At 42.3% G+C, this 20,410-nt stretch overlaps 1 protein-coding gene across 1 annotated transcript in view; it reads right to left on the minus strand.

Annotated features, from left to right (window-relative positions):
* Positions 1-17,639: 17,639 nt before the first annotated feature.
* The window catches only part of nsg2 (neuronal vesicle trafficking associated 2), a 30,964-nt gene continuing 28,193 nt past the window's right edge, over positions 17,640-20,410 (minus strand). Inside the window, exons 4-5 of the mRNA XM_034550609.1 lie at positions 20,189-20,299; positions 17,640-17,837 (exon numbers count right to left, since the gene is read on the minus strand). Coding sequence (XP_034406500.1) covers positions 17,640-17,837; positions 20,189-20,299 — 309 coding nt within the window. The remainder of the gene's footprint in view (positions 17,838-20,188; positions 20,300-20,410) is intronic.

Genomic DNA, 20,410 nt, shown 5'->3' on the forward strand with positions numbered 1-20,410 from the left:
AAATGCGCAGTGTTCTATATACAGCAAGTCAGTGAGTCAGTGCAATGATCTTCTCTCTTCGAGTCCAGTGTGCTTCTTTATCGGTTTCTGGCACTGTTGTAGATTAGACACTTTACAAACACCAGAGAGGCACATATATATATATATATATATATAGATATATATCTATATATATATATATATATATATATATATATATATATATATATAGATATATATATATATATATATATATATATATATATATATATATATTGAGATGGTCAAAATGCATTTGATTGTATCGTAAAGAAAGACAGATGTGTCTTGAACAGGCTCCAGTTTTATAGTTCTTTTAAAGTATCTTCACGTGTTATTTCATCGCTAATGCGTTAACCCTGCAAAGTGCTTCATCCTGTGGGACTAAGATATATATGTATCTTATAACAACAGCTCCTAAAACAGGACTCAACATGTTTCACATAGTCTTAAAAATAAATCATCACATTTCCAAATTGTTTACATTGAAATGTCAAATCTTTTTAAATCAAAGGAGAACAATAATATTTTTTTAAAAGCAAAATGATTTCCTCTACTTTTCTATTTCATGTAAATAGTGGAAATATTACCTGTGCAATTTAATAAAAAATGAATCTGGGTCTGGATGATTGGTGTGTTTACAAATTAAAATAAAAACAAGGTAATAAATAAATAAGCCCTGGAAACATCATCTTAAGCACCAGACTGCAGTTAAATGTGTCTCATACTCAAAATACCAAAGACTGTATTTACATTTGCCAGCCTCATCGTCACATTCAGTTTGGTTCTTCATTGGAGATTAGGTTTATCAGCAGAGCAATTACCATTTCTAAAAAAGCTTGTGTTTGACTTTAAACATAAGGATGATGTGAGAGAATTATTCTGATACATTTCCCTCTGAATTTCATTCTAACAGAGCAGTGAACAGATTAGGGGGATTATAAAAAGCTCTCTTTTGCTCCTCGGTGCCCATACACAGACTGGCATAATAATCATACGCTAATGCATTGCCTGGATATGTGCTGGAATGTGCCGTTCATTTTTGTGTTGATTAACTGGAAATTCCTGAAGGGCACACTATGACTGCAGTCGGTGTTGATTGCAAGGGCTCTATGTATATGAAGCGTATTAACGCAACTTATACAACTTAACAACTTTACATTCAAGCATCGCATTATTTTTGACATTTTAACTGACATCGGTTAAAACTTGGTGGAATACAAAAACAAAATGGGGTAAAAAAAATGACATTTTATTATGATGATGCATAAAATATATTAATGTAATGAGTAATTAATTTGTTCAAAAACACATTTGGGAATACTGTTGCAGTTACTATATTGACAATCATGATAATACAGTTAATTTACCATTTATCATTTGGATCTTTTTTTCCAAACTTTTAATATACTAACCCTGCAGCATAGACATAGGTGTTTCCTCTTGGTAATGGTTATTTATACGTTTCAATTTAGGCTTCAGCATCAGCGTTGCTATGGCAATAAGGTGAGCATGTACTCGTGTATCCTCTCCATGAGGCATCCAAACTCCGTTCCTGGACCGTATCGACTGACTTTTACCAAAGCAAAGGAGTGGAAGCTCGGCACCAAGAGAGCCCCACTCCATCACACAGACAGAAGAACCTAATCTCAGCCACTAGGGTGTCATGGCAGATGAGGGTAGAATTGAAGATTGGTCAGGACGTGGGGAGCTTTCCTTTTCAAGCTTTACTCTTCACCACAAAGGTTTGTCCCAATCGTACGTTCCTGCAGCTTCGCATTCATCGCAAACCATTTTCTTTCGCAGTCTCGCACTTGGAGATGCTGGTCGTCATTCCTATCCACTTCAGCACACTCCAGTGCACATCAGAGGTCACAAAAAATAACTGAATCTGCAAATAAAAGAGATGTCACTTTTAAATCAACAAGCTAGATGTGCGTCTGACCTTAGATCCTGCATGAGAATCTTAAAAAGAAGTGGCAATTGGTGCCTTTGTGAGACCAAATCCCACTTTGAATGTGGCCTTCTTCACCTGCCATAAAACATGTGGGGTTAATAACGCTTTCAAAGATCTAGGTCCCTTTTTAATACAATAACACCCCTGTGTTTGCAAAGACCTTCACACTGAAACAGACGGATGTTTTATCTTTCTACAAACACATGCTGACAACCCAGTAGGGGGGTATTTTACTCTGTACTTTCAATGAATCAAATGAATCCTTGCAACAAGAAAATAAATCTGCAATGCCCTTTATCCATTTTTGTAAAAACCTAAAATAGAGTTGCATTCATAATTGTCTGTTTTTGCCTCCATGAGGGGCCCTAATCTGTTAATATCATTGCAAAACTGTTGGGGATTATGAGTTTGTATGTAATTAATATGCAATAAAAGACCTCTATTAAAATTGCATTTCACAGTGTCAAATTTGGGTTTCCTTTCCTTGAATTCTCTCTTCAGCCTCAAGTTTCTGTTCTTACTGCTTAGAAATTATTCTCTGCTGTGCTTGGATTGGCCCATAAAGTCTTCAAATCTTGGTTCCTGTAAGGAGTGTAAGATTTTTTAAAACCTTTTATGGCAATTCAATTTCCTCATAACGCATTTATTCCATGCTATATGTACGCAGCCACACAATATATCCAGCAATATGATGTTACATTGGCTACAGCAACGGCCCCCAACCACCGGAGAAACGAGCTCAGGGCTCCCACTAACTCAGCATAAAGGTGAGTTGTATTTTTATGCACTTTATATTAGTTTTTATGCTGGTCGTATAATTTTATGACATCATATTTCTCGCCCACACCGTGAAGGCCGGTCTGTGGAAAATATTGTCTTACACAAAACCGATCTGTGGCGCAAATAAGGTTGAGGACCGCTGGGCTAGAGGACAAAAATGAATCTGCTATATGGTGAATGTTAATCCTCTTGAACAAAACAAGGTCGTACATGAAACTTTAACATTAGTAGAGAATGGTCAGGTATTTTACAACTATCACCCATAAAGAGGAGCCCACTCTGCCTATAGTCTCTCAATTAACTCACGCAGAACCTTGCACAATTATTTGAGCCTTCACGTGGAGCAATAATATAGTCTACTAGTGCTTTTACTTTAAATCAAACTAAAAGGAAGAGATCATTGCCCAAAGGTATTCTGTCATTGTGCATGTGCGCCCTTTATGTCAGATTTACTGTATGTTGTGTGTCATCTAAGGAGTAAAAAGGACTGGTGCCATGTACAGATATTCATCCTAACCAAGTATTGCCTTTGTCTGTAGCAGATGGCCACAATCATAACAAGGAGCTATATTTATTCATGCTCACTTACTCTGTGTTAGAGAGCTACTATACTGTTGATGTTAGCCATATTGGGCTGCTTGTAAGACTATTTCATGCATTTTTGGATGGAAACAAATTGAATTGACTTCAAGAGTATAGAAAACATCAACCGAATAAATAATGCAAAGAAAGAATGGACAGCGACGTGTCCCTCCCTCTGCGTTGGATATGCCAGCGGAGGACTGTTCGCTACACAGTTTCTCCTTGGATGCTCCCATCCAGTCAGAATGTGCCAGCTATGTCAGCCTCAGGAGTGTGTGGGCGTGTATGTGTGTGTGTGTGTGTGTGGGTGTGTGTGTGTGTGTGTGCGTGAGTGTGTGTGTGTGTGTTTTGAATCAGGACGTAACCCCGAGTACCTGAGTTTTTAGATGCATGTTTCGAGCCTGTGAATGTCACAAGGTGAGCACATGCTGGACACAAAGGTATTTAATTGCTGTGGGTATATTATTTATAGACACAAATAGGCCCAAATAAGAATCTCCCTCAATACGTTCACGCTCCTTTAATAGAGAAGTGTAAACACTTCCATGAAGTGTGCTGCACTGTGAGTCGCCTCGAGTAGGTTTGTGTTTCTGGAGACGTGGGTGAGCATAACCTCTATTCTCTTGACATTTTCAGAGGACTGACAAGAGCTTTATGCTCGAGTCAGGAGAAGGGATATGAAGAATTTGTTTGTTTTCTTAAATGTCTTGACCTCGGTGAGATTGTGTGTCCTCAATTCCGTGACATTTCAAGTGACGTAGACCCAGCGTACGTGAGGAAGTTAACATGGTGAGCTTTTGTGTCAAAGTCTGAATACACTTCGCACTTCGGGCATGTGTGGCCCGTCACATCAAGTTTGTAGTGAAAGAGTGGACGTTTCTACATTTTGTTTATTTTTATGCTGTATCTATTGTTTTATTCCAAAGGAGAGACACAATCAGTGCTATGGACCTTGTTTGGAAATATTTACTAAGCACAGCTGTGAAGCAAAACAATTCCATACAACTATTTGATTTGACTGAAAACTGGTTAGAAAATAATTATTTGGAAATGGAAGAGAAAATTGACATTGATTTAGCTCTCAGCTGAGGATTGGGTTTGTTTAAGTTTTCCCTTGGATGCACCCGTCCAGCCAGTCACGTCAGCCTCAGGACTGCGAGACAGACAACAACAGTACTGTGTGTGTGTGTGTGTGTGTGTGTGTGTGTGTGTGTGTGTGTGTGTGTGCGTGTGTGTGTGTGTGTGTGTGGTGCACATCCAAACAAATCTGTATCCACTGCATGCTTCTGTGGCTGTCAGAGTACGATCTTGATGCGATGCAGAAGACCTGTCATGCAGGGAGTATCAAATGGATGGGGAGAGAGAGAGAGAGAGGGAGAGAGAGAGACTTGATGTCTATACGCTATATGTCATGTGCCACATCTCATGTGACCTGCTGATTGATTCACACATCTCACTATAGTAGATATTTCTGAACTGTCACATTTATGATTCAGCATAAGCTGCTTAGCAAAATGCGCAAAAAAATTACATGATGTTTAATTGCCTGCCAATCCATATACACCTTCACCATATTGGACATGACACACAACTACATTATCTCTGCAATAATCAGTTATGATTCCAGCCTCTCCTGTTGAAGTGACTTCTCAGCTGAGTAAATGTATTATTTAACAAATTAAGCAAGTGGACCAAAAAAGCAAAGAGAGTGCTGAGTCCCTTGAGGCAGTTGTGAATAAATGCCACAACTTGTTTGATATATTTATTAGCACAGAAACAACAGCACTATCAGAAATGTCAGCTCTGTTCAAACTGCTTAAGGCGGTAATGTTGTATTTTCAAAGCCTGCAGGGCTTTAGTGAAATAGCTTCATAATTAAATCATCTTGATTGTTTTCCTCTTGAATGTGAATGGCAAACCATTTATATGTTAATTATATAACAGATGCACATTTTGTCTTTATTCTCTGCACAGATTGTCTTTATTTATTCTGAAAGAGCTGATCAACTGTTTTAAGCATCATAATTAAGCATTACCAACAAAGGATGTACAGATTGATCTTCACATTCTGTTTTACACACGGTGAAAATATACCAGAAGTACTTTCACAATGATACCGACACAACAATACATATACAATAACCACTAGAACACTGGAAGGCAGCATTATACTACCTCCACTTTGCCTAAATTCTCAAAAATATATATTTTTTGGACACAAAAAATAATAAGATGTATACTAATGTGTTACTGTACATCTGCAGTATCCAGGCAGAGAATACTGAGGCATTCAGTGGGCAGAATATTTGCAGCTTGGTTTTCTGCACCTGTTGTTGTCATTATGTCAAATCTCAGCGGGATATTCTGCAACCGCCAACTTCAGGAGAATGCGGTCTTCCCTCTGGCTCTCTGTCGCAGTGTGACTGTGCAAGTGACTTCAACTTGCCATTCATTTATCTTTTCTCCCATCTTCACAAGAACGACAACACTGGGAAGTTCTTTTATGGGAAAGACATCTTGTAAAGAATTTTCAATTTAAGGATTTGACCTGAATCATGATTTCCACATTTGCTCTCTGTTTAAATGCATCATTGTGGAATGGGTTCACAGTATGTATGGAGAAGTGTATCTGACCAATATTGCTGTAGCCTGCAGCAGAGATGAGCTGTGTGGTTTCTTTGTAACTCCAAACCCTCAGATTCTCTAACTAGCAGTCTTTGGCCGAAAGTGAAGAGCCGTAAACCGTCATTGTTTCTAATAGTCAGCAGGGGGCGACTCCTCTACTTGTCTGATTGTATGCTACCATGGCGACCTGTCAATCTTAATCAGGATAGAGGTGTAGCAATGCATTCCTCTCTCCAGCTCCACCCTCTCATCCAAATGTGGTCACATCTTGCTCCAAGAAAACTAAACGACCAAAATGCCAAACTTAATGCTTCAAAATTGGAGTCCATAACAGCTGGGTGAGTTGTTGTAGCTACTCATGGTAACTACGTCCACTTCTTTTATAGTCTATGAACCCTTTGACTGAACTGTCAGGTCGAGTTGCATTGTTGACAATAAAGAAGCATATGTGGAATGAAAAATATGATGTATCTGGTTCTGCTGCATTGATTTTCATAACATTGTAAAAGTGCCAAAATGGGTGGGTTACTCTTTTAAGGACATTCAATTACCTGCATATATTTACAGTATATGAACTCACAATTCTCAACAAATCCTCTGCAGTATTTTTTTTTGTTCATTCTCTCGGGTAGAAAAAACAAACACAGTTCATTGTCGGAGAAAACCATTCCTCATCAACAAGTGATGAGATTGACCCTCTCCTTCCCTCTTTTCTTCGACTAAAAGTGGAGTGCCTTCTCCCTGTAATTATCTTCCTCTGTGGTTACTCCTCGTGTTTATATGACTCATCTCGCTCTCTTTTGCTCCATATTCCTTCTGGATTGTATCCCTATTTTCTTCAGGAGAAATGCAAGGTGGAAAATGTGGTTACCGCTGTTTATAAAGCAGAGTTATGTGTGTGTGTGTGTGTGTGTGTGTGTGTGTACGAAGAGAGTTGAATCCGATCGGTTGTTAATGAAACAGCAAATCAATAGTGAAGAGATGATGTCTATTTTTCTGACTAACTTGCCGTATGCCGGCTTGTGATTTTTGATTATTTTTGTTTAAGTGAACCATAAACGGCATGATCAATCCAGTGACTTGAAGTCATCAACAATTGCATTCATTAATATTGCCTTTTTTAAAAGGATTAGTTGATCGACGAGTTGGTTGATTCAACAACAATTCTGCATATTACTATATAACATTTAATTATCAAACAAAATCCTGTGAAGAATAACTTGAACTCTGGTCTCAATGTGTTTCTGCTGTTTCTGCTGCATTGAAGACACAGTGTGAAGCACTCTATTTCAGCTAAAGGTTTAAATAGCCATAAATGCTAATTTGATACATTGGACAATAGTCTGAGCTAGTAACCTAAATCCATAAATTGCGGGATCAGAGTGATGTGGGCCAACTACGGGAGCAAAGTGCTTCGGTGTCATGACTATAATTTAACCATATCCTGCCCATGTTGCAGGTCCAACCTCTTTGTAGCCAGCAAGTGCACATGCAACGCACACAGGCTGGTATTTACCGCCATCTCTTAGTAATGTAGTAATCCCTGCTCTCACAGAACACAGTGCCTTGGCATCCATTCATAGATATGACTGACATCTGACCAGGGATTATCCCATTGCCCCAGTTTCACTGGGGCAAAGCTCCACAGACTACACAAAGACCTGAGTGTGGGTTGTGTGTTTGTGTGTGTGAGTGCCTTTTACATGTGATTGAGTATGAATGTCCATGTTTAATGAGCATACGTCTGCTTAGAGGCAATGTCTGCTTTCAGTGAGCGAGTGTGTGTCTGTGTTTGTCTCCAGATTTAAGGCACTTAAGAAAAACAAATTAGGCATGACAAATGTATTTGCAGATATGACCTAATGAGGCTTCGATGAAATTATATAAACAATACAAATCTGACTCGCTGAACCACATATCCTGTTTATTGCAATAACAAATACTACAGACAGACAGATTGTTATGCTCTGAAGGGGCTCCCTGAGTGAGAGGCACAACTTCCCGTAACCCAGACATTTCTTTCTAAATAATTAAGCTGTGCTCAGTATTTTGAATATTATATGAACCAAACGCAGCGGGAGTCTCCCAGCAGCAGAAAGAGGTTGTAGACTTAACTGACATCCCCCTAAATGGGTGGGAGGAACTAGGCTGGAACAAAGTAGTAGGCCACATCTGTAGCTGATAGGTATTACCATCAAGAGCCAGTCGGTCCATCCCTGAGTGACCTTGACACAACCTTTATCCAGTTATGTCTCTTACATCATACTCTAGCTATTGCTGGCACGGTTGGTTCAGATAACTATACATTTCTCAAAATTGGGAACACACATCCACATGTTTGAGGTCGTGTGGCGTAACAACACAACCTCCCCCACAAATATCAGATTAAAAGGACCATTTTCTCTCCCTAGCTCTTCAAATGTTAAAAACAACCTTTGGTTAAGTTGTTCCATTGCAGGGATCTCTTGTGGGCATGACATTCATTTAAGTTCTCTCTCAGAGGAAAAGGCGCGTGCCAAAGTAACGTGAAGTTATAGTGCTGGAAAGTAGGCCGGTGTTGGAGGCTTGGAGCAGTTCATATACTGTCTTCTAACAGTCAACTTTGGTCACAATATGTCACACATAACATGATTTGCAATCCTTGTTATTCTGTAAGTGGCAATTTAGAGAATGGATTACTTTTCAGTTATATGAACATATGATGTGTTTTCCAGGGTCTTGCATGACAAAACAATCTATTTTTGTTGAAAGAAAAATCAGATCCTCGTACAATTTTTGCAAGAATATTTAGAGAGTAGTGACTCACCAGTGTGTGTAATCGGCAGTGCATAAAGTCATGTATTTGTTATTCGGATGGAAGATAATATATTTTTTCTGTTAATGGAAATGACGATGTTTCATAGTGTAGTTGTGTAGTTTAAAACTGGGAAACGCCAATGAAAAACCTTTTGTTTGACTTCAGTTTAGACAATTAATTAATATTAAATCAGATATTTTGTAACCGACATTTGTAAGGTTGCTTGTCTTTGTCATTTTCCTTCTCTTTGTAGCTTTACAACGGCACTACTGTTATGTTAAAACACATCTCCACAAAGGGAACGTTTGCCAGGGCGTTCCAAGGCCAGCCGGGAGATATAATCCCTCCAGCGTGTCCTCGGTCTTCCCCGGGGCCTCCTACCAGTTTGACGTGCCCGGAAAACCTCTAATGGGAGGCGTCCAGAAGGCATCCTAACTAGATGCCCGAACCACCTCAGCTGACTCCTTTCGACACGAAGGAGCAGCGACTCGACTCCAAGCTCCCCCCTGATGTCCGAGCTCCTTACCCTATCTCTAAGGCTGAGCCCGGCCACCCTACGGAGGAAGCTCATTTCGGCCGCTTGTATCCGAGATCTCGTTCTTTCGGTCACGACCCAGAGTTCGTGACCATAGGTGAGGGTTGGAACGTAGACCGACCAGTAAATGGAGAGCTTTGCCTTCCGGCTCAGCTCCCTCTTCACTAAGACGGACCGGTACAGCGCCTGTTTTACTGCTGCAGCCGCACCGATCCGCCTATCGATCTCCCGCTCCACCTTACCCTCACTCGTGAACAAGACCCCGAGATACTTGAACTCCTTCGCTTGGGGTAGGCAGTTTGCCCCCACCTGGAGGGAGCAATCCGCCGGTTTCCGGCAGAGCACCATGGCCTCAGATTTGGAGGTGCTAACTCTCATCCCTGCCGCTTCGCACTCGGCTGCAAAACGCCCCAGTGAATGCTGGAGGTCACGGTCCGAGGAGGCAAACAGGACCACATCATCCGCAAACAGCAGAGAGGCGATCCCGAGACTCCCAAACCGGATCCTCTCCGCCCCCTGGCTGCGCCTAGATATCCTGTCCATGAAGGTCACGAACAGGACCGGTGATAAAGGGCAGCCCTGGCGGAGGCCAACACCCACCGGGAACGTGTCTGACTTACTACCGAGGAGACGAACACAGCTCCTACTGCAGGCATACAGAGACCGGATGGCCCGTGCCAACGGGTCCGGCACCCCATACTCCCGCAGCACCCCCCACAAAAACCCCAGAGGGACCCGGTCGAAAGCCTTCTCCAGGTCTACGAAGCACATGTAAACTGGTTGGGCAAACTCCCAGGACCCCTCCAGTAATCTTGCGAGGGTAAAGAGCTGGTCCACTGTTCCACGACCGGGACGGAATCCGCACTGTTCGTCCTGAATCTGAGGTTCGACAAGCGGTCGGAGCCTCCTCTCCAGCACCCTGGCATAAGCTTTTCCCGGGAGGCTGAGCAGTGTGATACCACGATAGTTCGAGCACACTCTCCGGTCCCCCTTCTTGAAGATGGGAACCACCACCCCGGTCTGCCAGTCCATGGGCACTGTTCCCGACCCCCATGCGACACTGAAAAGGCGTGTCAACCAAGACAGCCCAACAATGTCCAGCGCTTTCAGCATCTCAGGGCGAATCTCATCCACCCCTGGCGCCTTGCCACCAAGGAGCTTTTTGACTACCTTAGCGACCTCTGCTAGGGATATGGGTGAATCCACCCCAAAGTCTTCCGGCGCTGCCCCCTCTCCGGGGGACATGTTGGCCGGGTTTAGGAGTTCCTCAAAGTGCTCTTTCCACCGCCCGACGATGTCCCCAGTCCGGGTCAGCAGTTCCCCCCCCCTGCTGAGAACAGCCTGGGGTAGACCCTGCTTTCCCTTCCTGAGCCGTCGGATGGTTTGCCAGAACTTCCTTGAGGCCAACCGAAAGTCCTTCTCCATGGCCTCCCCGAACTCCTCCCATGCCCGAGTTTTAGCCTCCGCGACCATCGTCGCTGCAGCCCTTTTGGCCCGCCGGTACCCGTCAGCTGCTTCAGGAGACCCCTGGGCCAGCCAGACCCGAAAGGCCTCCTTCTTCAGTTTGACGGCTACCCTCACCCCCGGTGTCCACCACCGGGTTCTAGGGCTGCCGCCACGACAGGCACCGATGACCTTCCGGCCACAGCCCCGAGCAGCCGCGTCCACAATAGAGGCTTTGAACAAGGTCCACTCGGATTCCATGTCCCCAGCCTCCCTCGGGATTTGTGAGAAGTTCTTCCGGAGGTGGGAGTTGAAGACCTCCCGGACAGGATCCTCTGCCAGACGTTCCCAGTTCACCCTCACTACACGTTTGGGCTTGCCAGGTCTCTCTAGCCGAGTCCCCCGCCATCTGATCCAACTCACCACCAGGTGGTGATCAGTTGACAGCTCTGCTCCTCTCTTCACCCGAGTGTCCAAGACATACGGCCGCAGATCAGATGATACGATTACAAAGTCGATCATTGATCTCCGGCCTAAGGTGTTCTGGTACCAGGTACACTTATGAGCCACCTTATGTTCGAACATGGTGTTCGTTATGGACAAACTGTGGCTAGCACAGAAGTCCAACAACAAAACACCATTCGGGTTCAGATCGGGCAAGTCGTTCCTCCCAATCACGCCCCGCCAGGTTTCTCTGTCATTGCCCACGTGAGCGTTGTAGTCTCCCAGGAGAACTATGGAGTCGGCAGGCGGTGCCCTTTCCAGGACCCCTCCCACCGACTCCAAGAAGGCCGGATACTCCGAAATGCTGTTCGGTGCATAAGCACAAACAACAGTCAGAGCCTTACTCCCCGCAACCCGTAGGCGCAGGGAGGCGACCCTCTCATTCCCCGGGGAAAACTCCAACACAGCGGCGCTCAGCCGGGGGCTCGTGAGTATCCCCACTCCCGCCCGGCGCCTCTCACCATGGGCAACTCCAGAAAAGGACAAAGTCCAACCCTTCTCCAGGAGCTTGGTTCCAGAGCCCATGCTGTGCGTGGAGGTGAGCCCAACTATATCTAGCTGGTACCGCTCCACCTCCTGCACCAGCTCCGGCTCTTTCCCCGCTAGTGAGGTGACGTTCCACGTCCCTAGAGCTAGTCTATGCTGCCGGCGATCGGCCCGCCCAGGTCTCCCGCCTGGCCCGCCGCCCAGTCTACATAGCACCCGACCCCGATAATTCTCCCTGCGGGTGGTGGGTCCACAGGGTGACTGCTGCTCCATGTTGTTCTTTCGGGCTGAGCCCGACCGGGCCCCATGGGCGAAAGCCCGGCCACCAGACGCTCGCCGACGAGCTCCCCTCCTGGGTCTGGCTCCGGGAGGGTGCCCCGGTTTCCCTTGTCCGGGCAAGGTGGCTACAATCCGTGGGCTGCTTATCATCAGGGTTTGTTGAACCGCTCTTAGTCTGGGCTCTCCCCCGAGACCTGTTTGCCTTGGGAGACCCTACCAGGGGCTGACGCCCCGGACAACATAGCTCCCAGGATCACTGAGCCACTCAAACTCCTCCACCACGTTAAGGTGGCGATTCATAGGAGGAGCTTTGGTCATTTAATTGAATTTTCTATTTGAATTGAATTTTCTATTTGGTTATTTTTTGTCGATATTTATAGAGCACTATTAAAAACAACAAATGTCTTGCAGAGTGTGTTGCAATCATAGACTGTATATAAGAAGTGGACGTAGTTATGATGACCTCACCCATTGGTTTGTGGACTGCCGTTTTGAACCTCAAGTTCTGCAATTAGTTTTTTCCGCAACCATTGAACATAAGTTTCCATATTTGGAATGCGGAGGAGTGATGTAGAGACACGTATACGGCTCTGCTAGCGACAGGCAGCAACCTCTGAATCAAAGTCAATCCGCCCTCGAGCATACTCCGCTTTATGGTCTATTTAACTCTCAAATTTAACATATTTACTAAATGAACATCATGCTGCATTAAAGATTACTTAAAACTATCCATTGAAACCATAAATTCAAGTTCATAATGTTTACTGAGGGAACAAATCAAGCTCTGAGTATGTACGGAGGCGTTAATATACAATAATGCAACGCCAGAGAGAGTTCAAACACATTTAACTGTGAAAAATTAAAAAGACAACAAGTGTAGCCCAGAGATACGGCCGCAGACTGTAGGTGTAACCGGCAAAAAGCCATAACTTAACTTCCACAATGACTAGGAGTAATTGTAATTATCTGCAAACTTATATCTCATATTCATGGGCTACAGTATTGCCTTTGTACAAGCCCTGTAAAGAAAGAAATCAAATATTAAATGAATTATAAGCAAACATAGGTTGAATATCCTGTAAACAATTTGATTCAGCTGGAAAAATATATAAAGAAATGAAGATGTTTAAGCCCTCTTGTTTCTAAAGCAGTTGAAAGCAAAATGGCCTTATTTGCATAATCCCTAGACATGTAAATACTGCTTTTATCAGTGAACTATTTGTCACAGAAATGTTTTTATTAGTGTGCACTGTCCCTTGTCAAATAAACCAAATTAAAAACGTTACAACTTTTTATGGCAATGAATGGGAAAGATATAATTGTTGAACAGACTGTGAGTTATCATTAAAAAGATTATATTAACAAAATAGAAACCTATGGCAAATAAAACAGGGCCTAAAATGGAACCATACTCTTCAAGACACCTTCATTTATTCAGCCTTACATTGTGTTCATATTTAATGATCTTAATATGAATGCTAGGATTATTTTGAAGTGTTTTTCCCAAAGCAATAAGAAACGAGCATTGCATCAGTCCTGACGATGACAAGTTAAATGAATTAAATAAAGCTGCGATGTGTAGCAGTTTCTACAGTGGTTAACTTATAACTTCACATACAACATAAGTGCACATAAGAGCTGTTATTATGTGAGTTAACTCACAACAAAGGGTTCATCCTCATCCATTCTTGCTGATTTATGATTTATTTTCAATAATTGGATGTAGCCAGGTACCTAGCTACTAATATCAAATATGATCTCCCTAATCTTAATCCTACTTACATTTCTAGGATTGTTCACTTGTTTCTCCGGGGGAGATAAACTTCAGTGGGCATGCCACCTGACATCTTTGAGTGGCTGGACGTTAAGATATGTATAATGACAGTAGCCGATACATTCGGTAGCCTTGATATTAAGACTTGCCACCAATTGAAACAGTGCTGCCCATCCTCAGTAGCTGAGAGCCGAGGTGGATAAAGCAGCGAGGAGGTGTGTGTTGAGACGGAGATTGTGGAAGAAAGAAAGAAACGGACAGATACAGATACTTGAATATGAGAAGAAAAAAAAGACACAAAATGTGAGCAAAAAGAAAAGCTTATGAACAAGGACTTGAAGAGAAAGTTAAAATATGGAAAAAGGAGCGTTTATCATCATGTTATGGATACAAAAACAGTAACCATCAGGGATGTTGCAAGCCCATCAGATCTTTTCCTTTGTTGGGAGACAACAAGATGGACATATATTGCTGCTCATTTCCACATTTCAAGCCTTATTTCCCTCAGTGCTAATCGAAACCGAGCCTATCCTCTCACCCCTCTCCTTCTTCTACTTTTCCCTCTCCTTCCTCCAACATCCCTCTCTACTTTGAGAAAAAACACCAATGACCTGTCTGCAACAATCAGTCCTTTCTCGCATCAATATCAAATATCCTGCACTGGCAAAAATCTAGCATGAATTATTCCACTGGAAGCCATTTGCTGTTCTAATTAGAGAGCCAGAGAGAGGATTAAGCCACAGTTCATCCCATATCTGATTGCCAATTGTCCCTCGTAAGTAATCAGGGCCATAAGGTCTTTTAGATGAATAGTCTAATAAGGATTGTACGCTTTCGCAGTGTGAGGAGAATAAATGGATCTCACATTAAGCAGTTCTGCTTAAATTAATGAACTTCAAAAAAAATCATACATATTATTGTCTTGTAACGTAGACAAAAGAGAATAAGCAGTTGCAAGTGAGGGCTTTTTTTCCTATGTTTTAATATATACTTTTAACTTTAGCTACAATGGTGTGCCGATGTTGTTGGGCATTTTAAGGGAATAGACAAAGAGACCCCAAATTAAAGTCCCCAGCTGCCGCTCTTCATCTGACCGCTCAATTCACAACATGTCAGTGGTGTGTTGTCGTTGTGTAAGCGTTTGCAACCAACCATAGATCTGTTGCGTATCCATGTGGGAGTGAAGAAAACTGCAAACATTAGGATAACTGTGAAAACCTCGTTATCAGTTCTTCATTCTACCTCTTCTAACAACAACTTAACAGTACATGTTTTTTTACTTATTATGAGATGAGTTGCCATTCAAGTTGGTTTACATTTGTTTGACATCCCCATCAGCCTCCACTGTATTAAGTGGCCAGTTACTAAAAGACAGCATGTTATGCTGAACTAAGATGGGGAACATGGTAAAGAATGATAGCTGCTTAACATCAACATGTTGGTATTTTTGCTGTGACCATGTGACAGTAGCACTGTGACAGTAGCGCTCCGCAATTTTATCCAGTCAATGCCAAGACAAGAAAAGTTAAGCCAACTTGTATTTTCACTCATATTTTACGCATGACCGTAGTGCAACTTTTCAACAACACCTGATCAACAAACGTGAAATCAATTTGATGTGTTTTTAAGAGGAGAATATTTGTGTAGCTGAAGGGGTTTCAATACGCCTTTATAGACCATAATCATCAACAGGTGGTCAGCCAAAGCTCTCTCAGAAGAACAATAAACTGGTTCGTTCAATAACTGGTTTTGGTAGAATAAATTTGGCTCCAGGGTTGTGGTGAGAAGTTAGTGCTGTAGGCCATGCTTTAAGCATGGCTGTAATTTCCCAGTAAACACAGGAGGAAAATTAGAGGTTGGGAACTGGAAACAAAACAATTCCTCTTGAGCCATCTAACCCGTATGAAAATGAAAAGAGAGGTCTTCAGGAATTTGTTTTAATTGTTCTTTCCTGACAGCGAGTATTGGCCATGGCTCATGCCGTCCAGAGGTGAAGGTAAGCATTCGTGCATTATGCAAATATCCAAATATACTAACACACTAACACATTACTGTTACATTATCTGTCTGATTCTGCTTAACATGGTTTGATTGTGTGCGTCTTACTTCCGGTGCCCGGATAATTCCTTGCTATTAAAAGCCCATTTCCTGGACAGTTCAGTCTTTTTTTCCCCTCGTTGTGTTTCCTTCTCTTTTGCTGAACGCTCTGATGCATTCAGCGGATGTTTCACACAGACAGCCGACAGATTAATTAGAGTACACGCCTGTAATTACAAAAGCCAGCTATTCTTGTCCCTCACTGAAGACACTGTTGTTAGTGCTGCTCATCAGGAGAACAGAGGCCTTATCTGCCATTCACAGTGTACACGATGTGGATGAATAATGTATCCTGGAGCCATTACAGATCCAGGTATTCTTCTGGTACTTTTTTTGCTGTCAATCCCAGCTAGACGTCATTACAACCAACAAATCTCTCTGCAGCTCGGAAACATCCTATAAAACAGAAGGCAGAATACATATCTAATGTAGTATGAATTTGAGTAGGAGTATGAATATCTGAATAATATAATGTGCTGCATGAAAAGCCGTTACTGCCCTGCCTCGGGGCTCCAATAAGCGCCGTGTGAGTGCTGCAGAGACACAGCGGTAAGTTGACAGAGACACACAGTACAGGTCACAGCTTGTTTTATTTTGAATTCAAACCAAGAGAACAGGGACATGGATGCACACTGATTAATTACACCAGGTATCGCTACTTATCAACTAACAACATCACAATATCTCATAAAAGCGCTCTTGACAACAGATCCAACATTACCAAATTAAAAAAAATTAAAAAAAAACGGTACAGGAACAGAACTCGACTGCAGTTGAAGCCCATCAATAAACGTAATAAATCTCAGCGGGAGATGACGATGTGGGCAAGAGACGGTGATATGCACGCTATTTCCTTTCCCATCCGCAACATTGTGTTCAACGGGGCTACAACACCGAAGGAATATGTAAGTAACTTGCATGAAAGAATTGTAAGTCTGTAGAAACAGAAATAATAACCTCCTAATAAAAGCTACTACAATGCATACGCACACACACAAAAACTAGCCTGAGCGCACAGTTGTATGTACAGATTGGGTCACTGGGTCACTATTTAAATCGGGATGTAAATTGTATAACACAGCACATTAAATTGTCACTGTATATCAGCTATAAAACAGCCATGATGTACAGCTAAAATGTTGTGTTTAAAAATGTGTTACAGCAATACAAGACCATACTGATATTTTTTGGGGTTGGAATATGAAGTGATCTGAGAAAAGGGGCCGGGAATGAATATACATTAACTACAGTAACACACAGAATCTCACTAAGAGGAAACGTGAAATTCAACGTCGACTCGTGCCTTTGTACAAAGATAATCACGTACAAATCATCCATACATTACAGTAAAAAATAAATATATCAAGACAGTCAATAAATTAAGAGGAAGGGCTTAAAATTATGGTGACGAGAGAGCAGGCTGTGTTTGTATGTGGGAGTGTGTATCAGCAGACGATGATGATCCCAAAATGGCAACGGTTCAATGGGAAGTGCCCCTCAATAAGGAAGTGAGCACATAGATGGGCAGTCAAGGGAAATCAGAATATGACCTAGCATGTGCGTGTATGTTTTTATGTCTGCATGCATGTTTTCACTCTATACTGGCATTATACTGGATGTGTTTCTGTTGTGCGTCTCTTTTATCTATTTCGATGAAAAATGTGCACCTACATGTTTGTGTGTGTGTGTGTGTGCGTCTCTATCTGCCTGTGTTTCTTCACGTCTGCATGTGTTTGCAACACACTTTAACCTCTCGGCTAACTCAGTGGCCCTCGCCAGCGGGGGGTTTAGCATCATGCTGCTGCCCCGCGGCCCCTCCAGGCAGCCAGGGGGAGACAGAGTGCGAGGTGGTCTGCTTGGCCATGCTGTAGTGGCTGATCACCGTGTAGAAACGGCCCCTCGAGTTAGCGTCCTGGGCAGCGTAGTAGGCCTCCAGAGACGCTGGGATACACCTCTTGTGCTGCGAGGGAGAAAGAGAAAACATATTTAACATTTCAATTGCAGGTCTGTGGTGTGCATAGTTTTAAACAAGATATGTTTGCACTGAGCATAATCACATATTATCTTGTTTATACATTAATATAATCGGATAAAATGATGCAGTTGTTTGTTGTCGAAGTCCTCTCGGTCCCAACCAAAGCCCAAAGTCAAACTCTACGTAAAATTGCACTGAGCCTATTATCTATATTTTTGTACATTCCTGTTTTTACTAGAGGAAAAAGGGAAGAGATAGAAGAAGCCATTTACATTACTGAATCTAATGCAGGAACATTTGGAAGGCAGGGGACCCACACGACAAAATACTGTAATGCATGTGCATATTAGTGTATTTTGAGTCCATAGAGCATTATAATGTGCTTCAGTGTGTACACATGAACAACCTTGTGTGCAGTTGTGCAGTGTATGCAGTATATTGTGTGAGTGATTGCAAGTTTTTCTATCAACACTTTTACACCCAGTGCACATACATGTGACACCGCTAATAATACTTCTGCAGACTGCAGGCAGAGCCCCTGTAGAGACTTTGGGCCTGGAACTATATTTATTCCACCTTAAAGCCCAGATTTGTCTCGAGATACAGACCTCCAAGGTGACCTCTCACAAAGTACAAACTGGAGAGGAGGAGGCTGTCTGCGTCACATGCTGCAACACTTTAAAGATTCAACACTAATACTGTGTATATCTGGAAAGCATATTGTTGGATATATGACCTAATCCATATAAATTGGGGGTTAGTGATCATAATGTCATTATTGTCAAATAGGCAGTAAGTCTAATTTGCATCTAATAGTTGACATGGCTAATGGCAAATGAGAGCAGCCTCAATAGAGTCTCTTTCTTTGGCTTCTGTGTCAAGGAACAAAAGCCTAAATTATATTTAATTATACAGGTCATAACAAAATCCCTGATATCCCTGATTGATGATTGCCTTCTTTTGAGCCTTGTTAGCTTCCTCTAACACAACCTCAGAAATGAGTCAAAGTAGGGCGGGAGTTCTTCTCGAGGTGGCGGGGCAGCACGCTCCCCTTTAATTCTTTATTTAGATGAGAAAGACTGTAGAAAGGGAGACGGTGAAGGGCAGAGAGGAGTCGGTGCTTTGCGCGAGGACTCTTGGGTATAGAGGATATAGGATATGTAACTCTAGTGCTTAGAAAGACAGTTGATCGGTCAATTACGGAAAGAAATAATTTTGTGAAATACATTTAAAAAACATTGATACCACACTTATATGTGTTCATTAAATGTAAAGACTGGAGGAGACTGTGTTAAAGACTGGAAACAAGCGAGAAATAAGAAAACAATAAGAAACAAGGTTTGGCTCTGTCCAAAGAAAACAGACAGAATCTCCAAAAGTTCCAAATTGCTCATTGTTTAAGGTCCAATTTGCAACTTGACAAGATTGTTTCACAAGTACCAAGTTTACAAGCAGATTTTAAACTAATAAAAAGCCAAATCATTGCCAGATGGGTTTCGAGATTGCATTTCAGTCAACGTTTTCCACCTCTTTTGCTCTCCACACGGACTGTTATACCTTCATTCCTCCACAGCCTGCTCTGACTTGATTGGTCAATATTACTCGTCTATAAACGGAAACCAGAATGCTTCCGATACCAAAATCTTCAACGTATGAATGCAAAATCTGTTCATAGAGATTAAAGCCCTCGTAACATGGCAAGTTATTGTTCTCCATCTTTGTTGTCTGTGTGGATTAAATCCTCTAATTAGAAAGCTTTAGAGTTGTTGGTAGGTGGATTTGGACTCTTACCCCGTGTTTCAAATCTTTGCGTTAAATTAAGATAAGTTAACCAGCTCCTGCCTGCAGCTTCCAAACATCCATGCCCAGGTATCAGAGTAGTATCCATATTCTCTAACTCTAATAGAAAGCAAATACAAATTGTCTCTCAAGATGTCAACATTTTACTTCAATTGATGACAAATGGCAAAAACTAATTAATTAACCCTTTTTCGTTCAAGCGTCTGGAATTTGCTTCTTTTCTCCATCTTTTGGTTTTTGGTTCCACAAAATGAGTACCGGTAATCTGATAATGTAACCTTGGGCTATTGAAGATTTTTATGGACATTTTCGACCTATTGGGGTATTTTATAAACCCAAAAATCCAATTAAAAGTATATTAATAATTTATTCATCATTACCCATAGTTGCAGCTCCACTTTACTCATCCTGTAACGGCTTACTTTCAACCCATTGTACTTTACAGCTGCCCTGTTAACCACCTGACTTTCTCTTGGACTGTGAGTAGGTGTGTTGTAACGCCGTAAAATGAAATACTGGCCACTTATGGGTCTTACCTTGTAAATGAATCCATCTGGGCAGGCGTGGTCGTAGGTGAAGGCTTTATAAACCACCAGGAACACAATGCAGGCGAGGAAGGCCAGAGCCAGGATGATTAGAATCGTCACCTGGGGGGAGGACAAACGCCAGTCAGTGTGTGTGTGTGTGTGTGTGTGTGTGCCAGAGCAATAAAGCAGGATTGAGAGTGTGTGTCTTATATTCTTATATATGTGAGGCAG

Source organism: Cyclopterus lumpus, chromosome 14 (assembly GCF_009769545.1).
Source record: "Cyclopterus lumpus isolate fCycLum1 chromosome 14, fCycLum1.pri, whole genome shotgun sequence".
In the NCBI taxonomy this organism is placed as follows: Eukaryota; Metazoa; Chordata; class Actinopteri; order Perciformes; family Cyclopteridae; genus Cyclopterus; species Cyclopterus lumpus.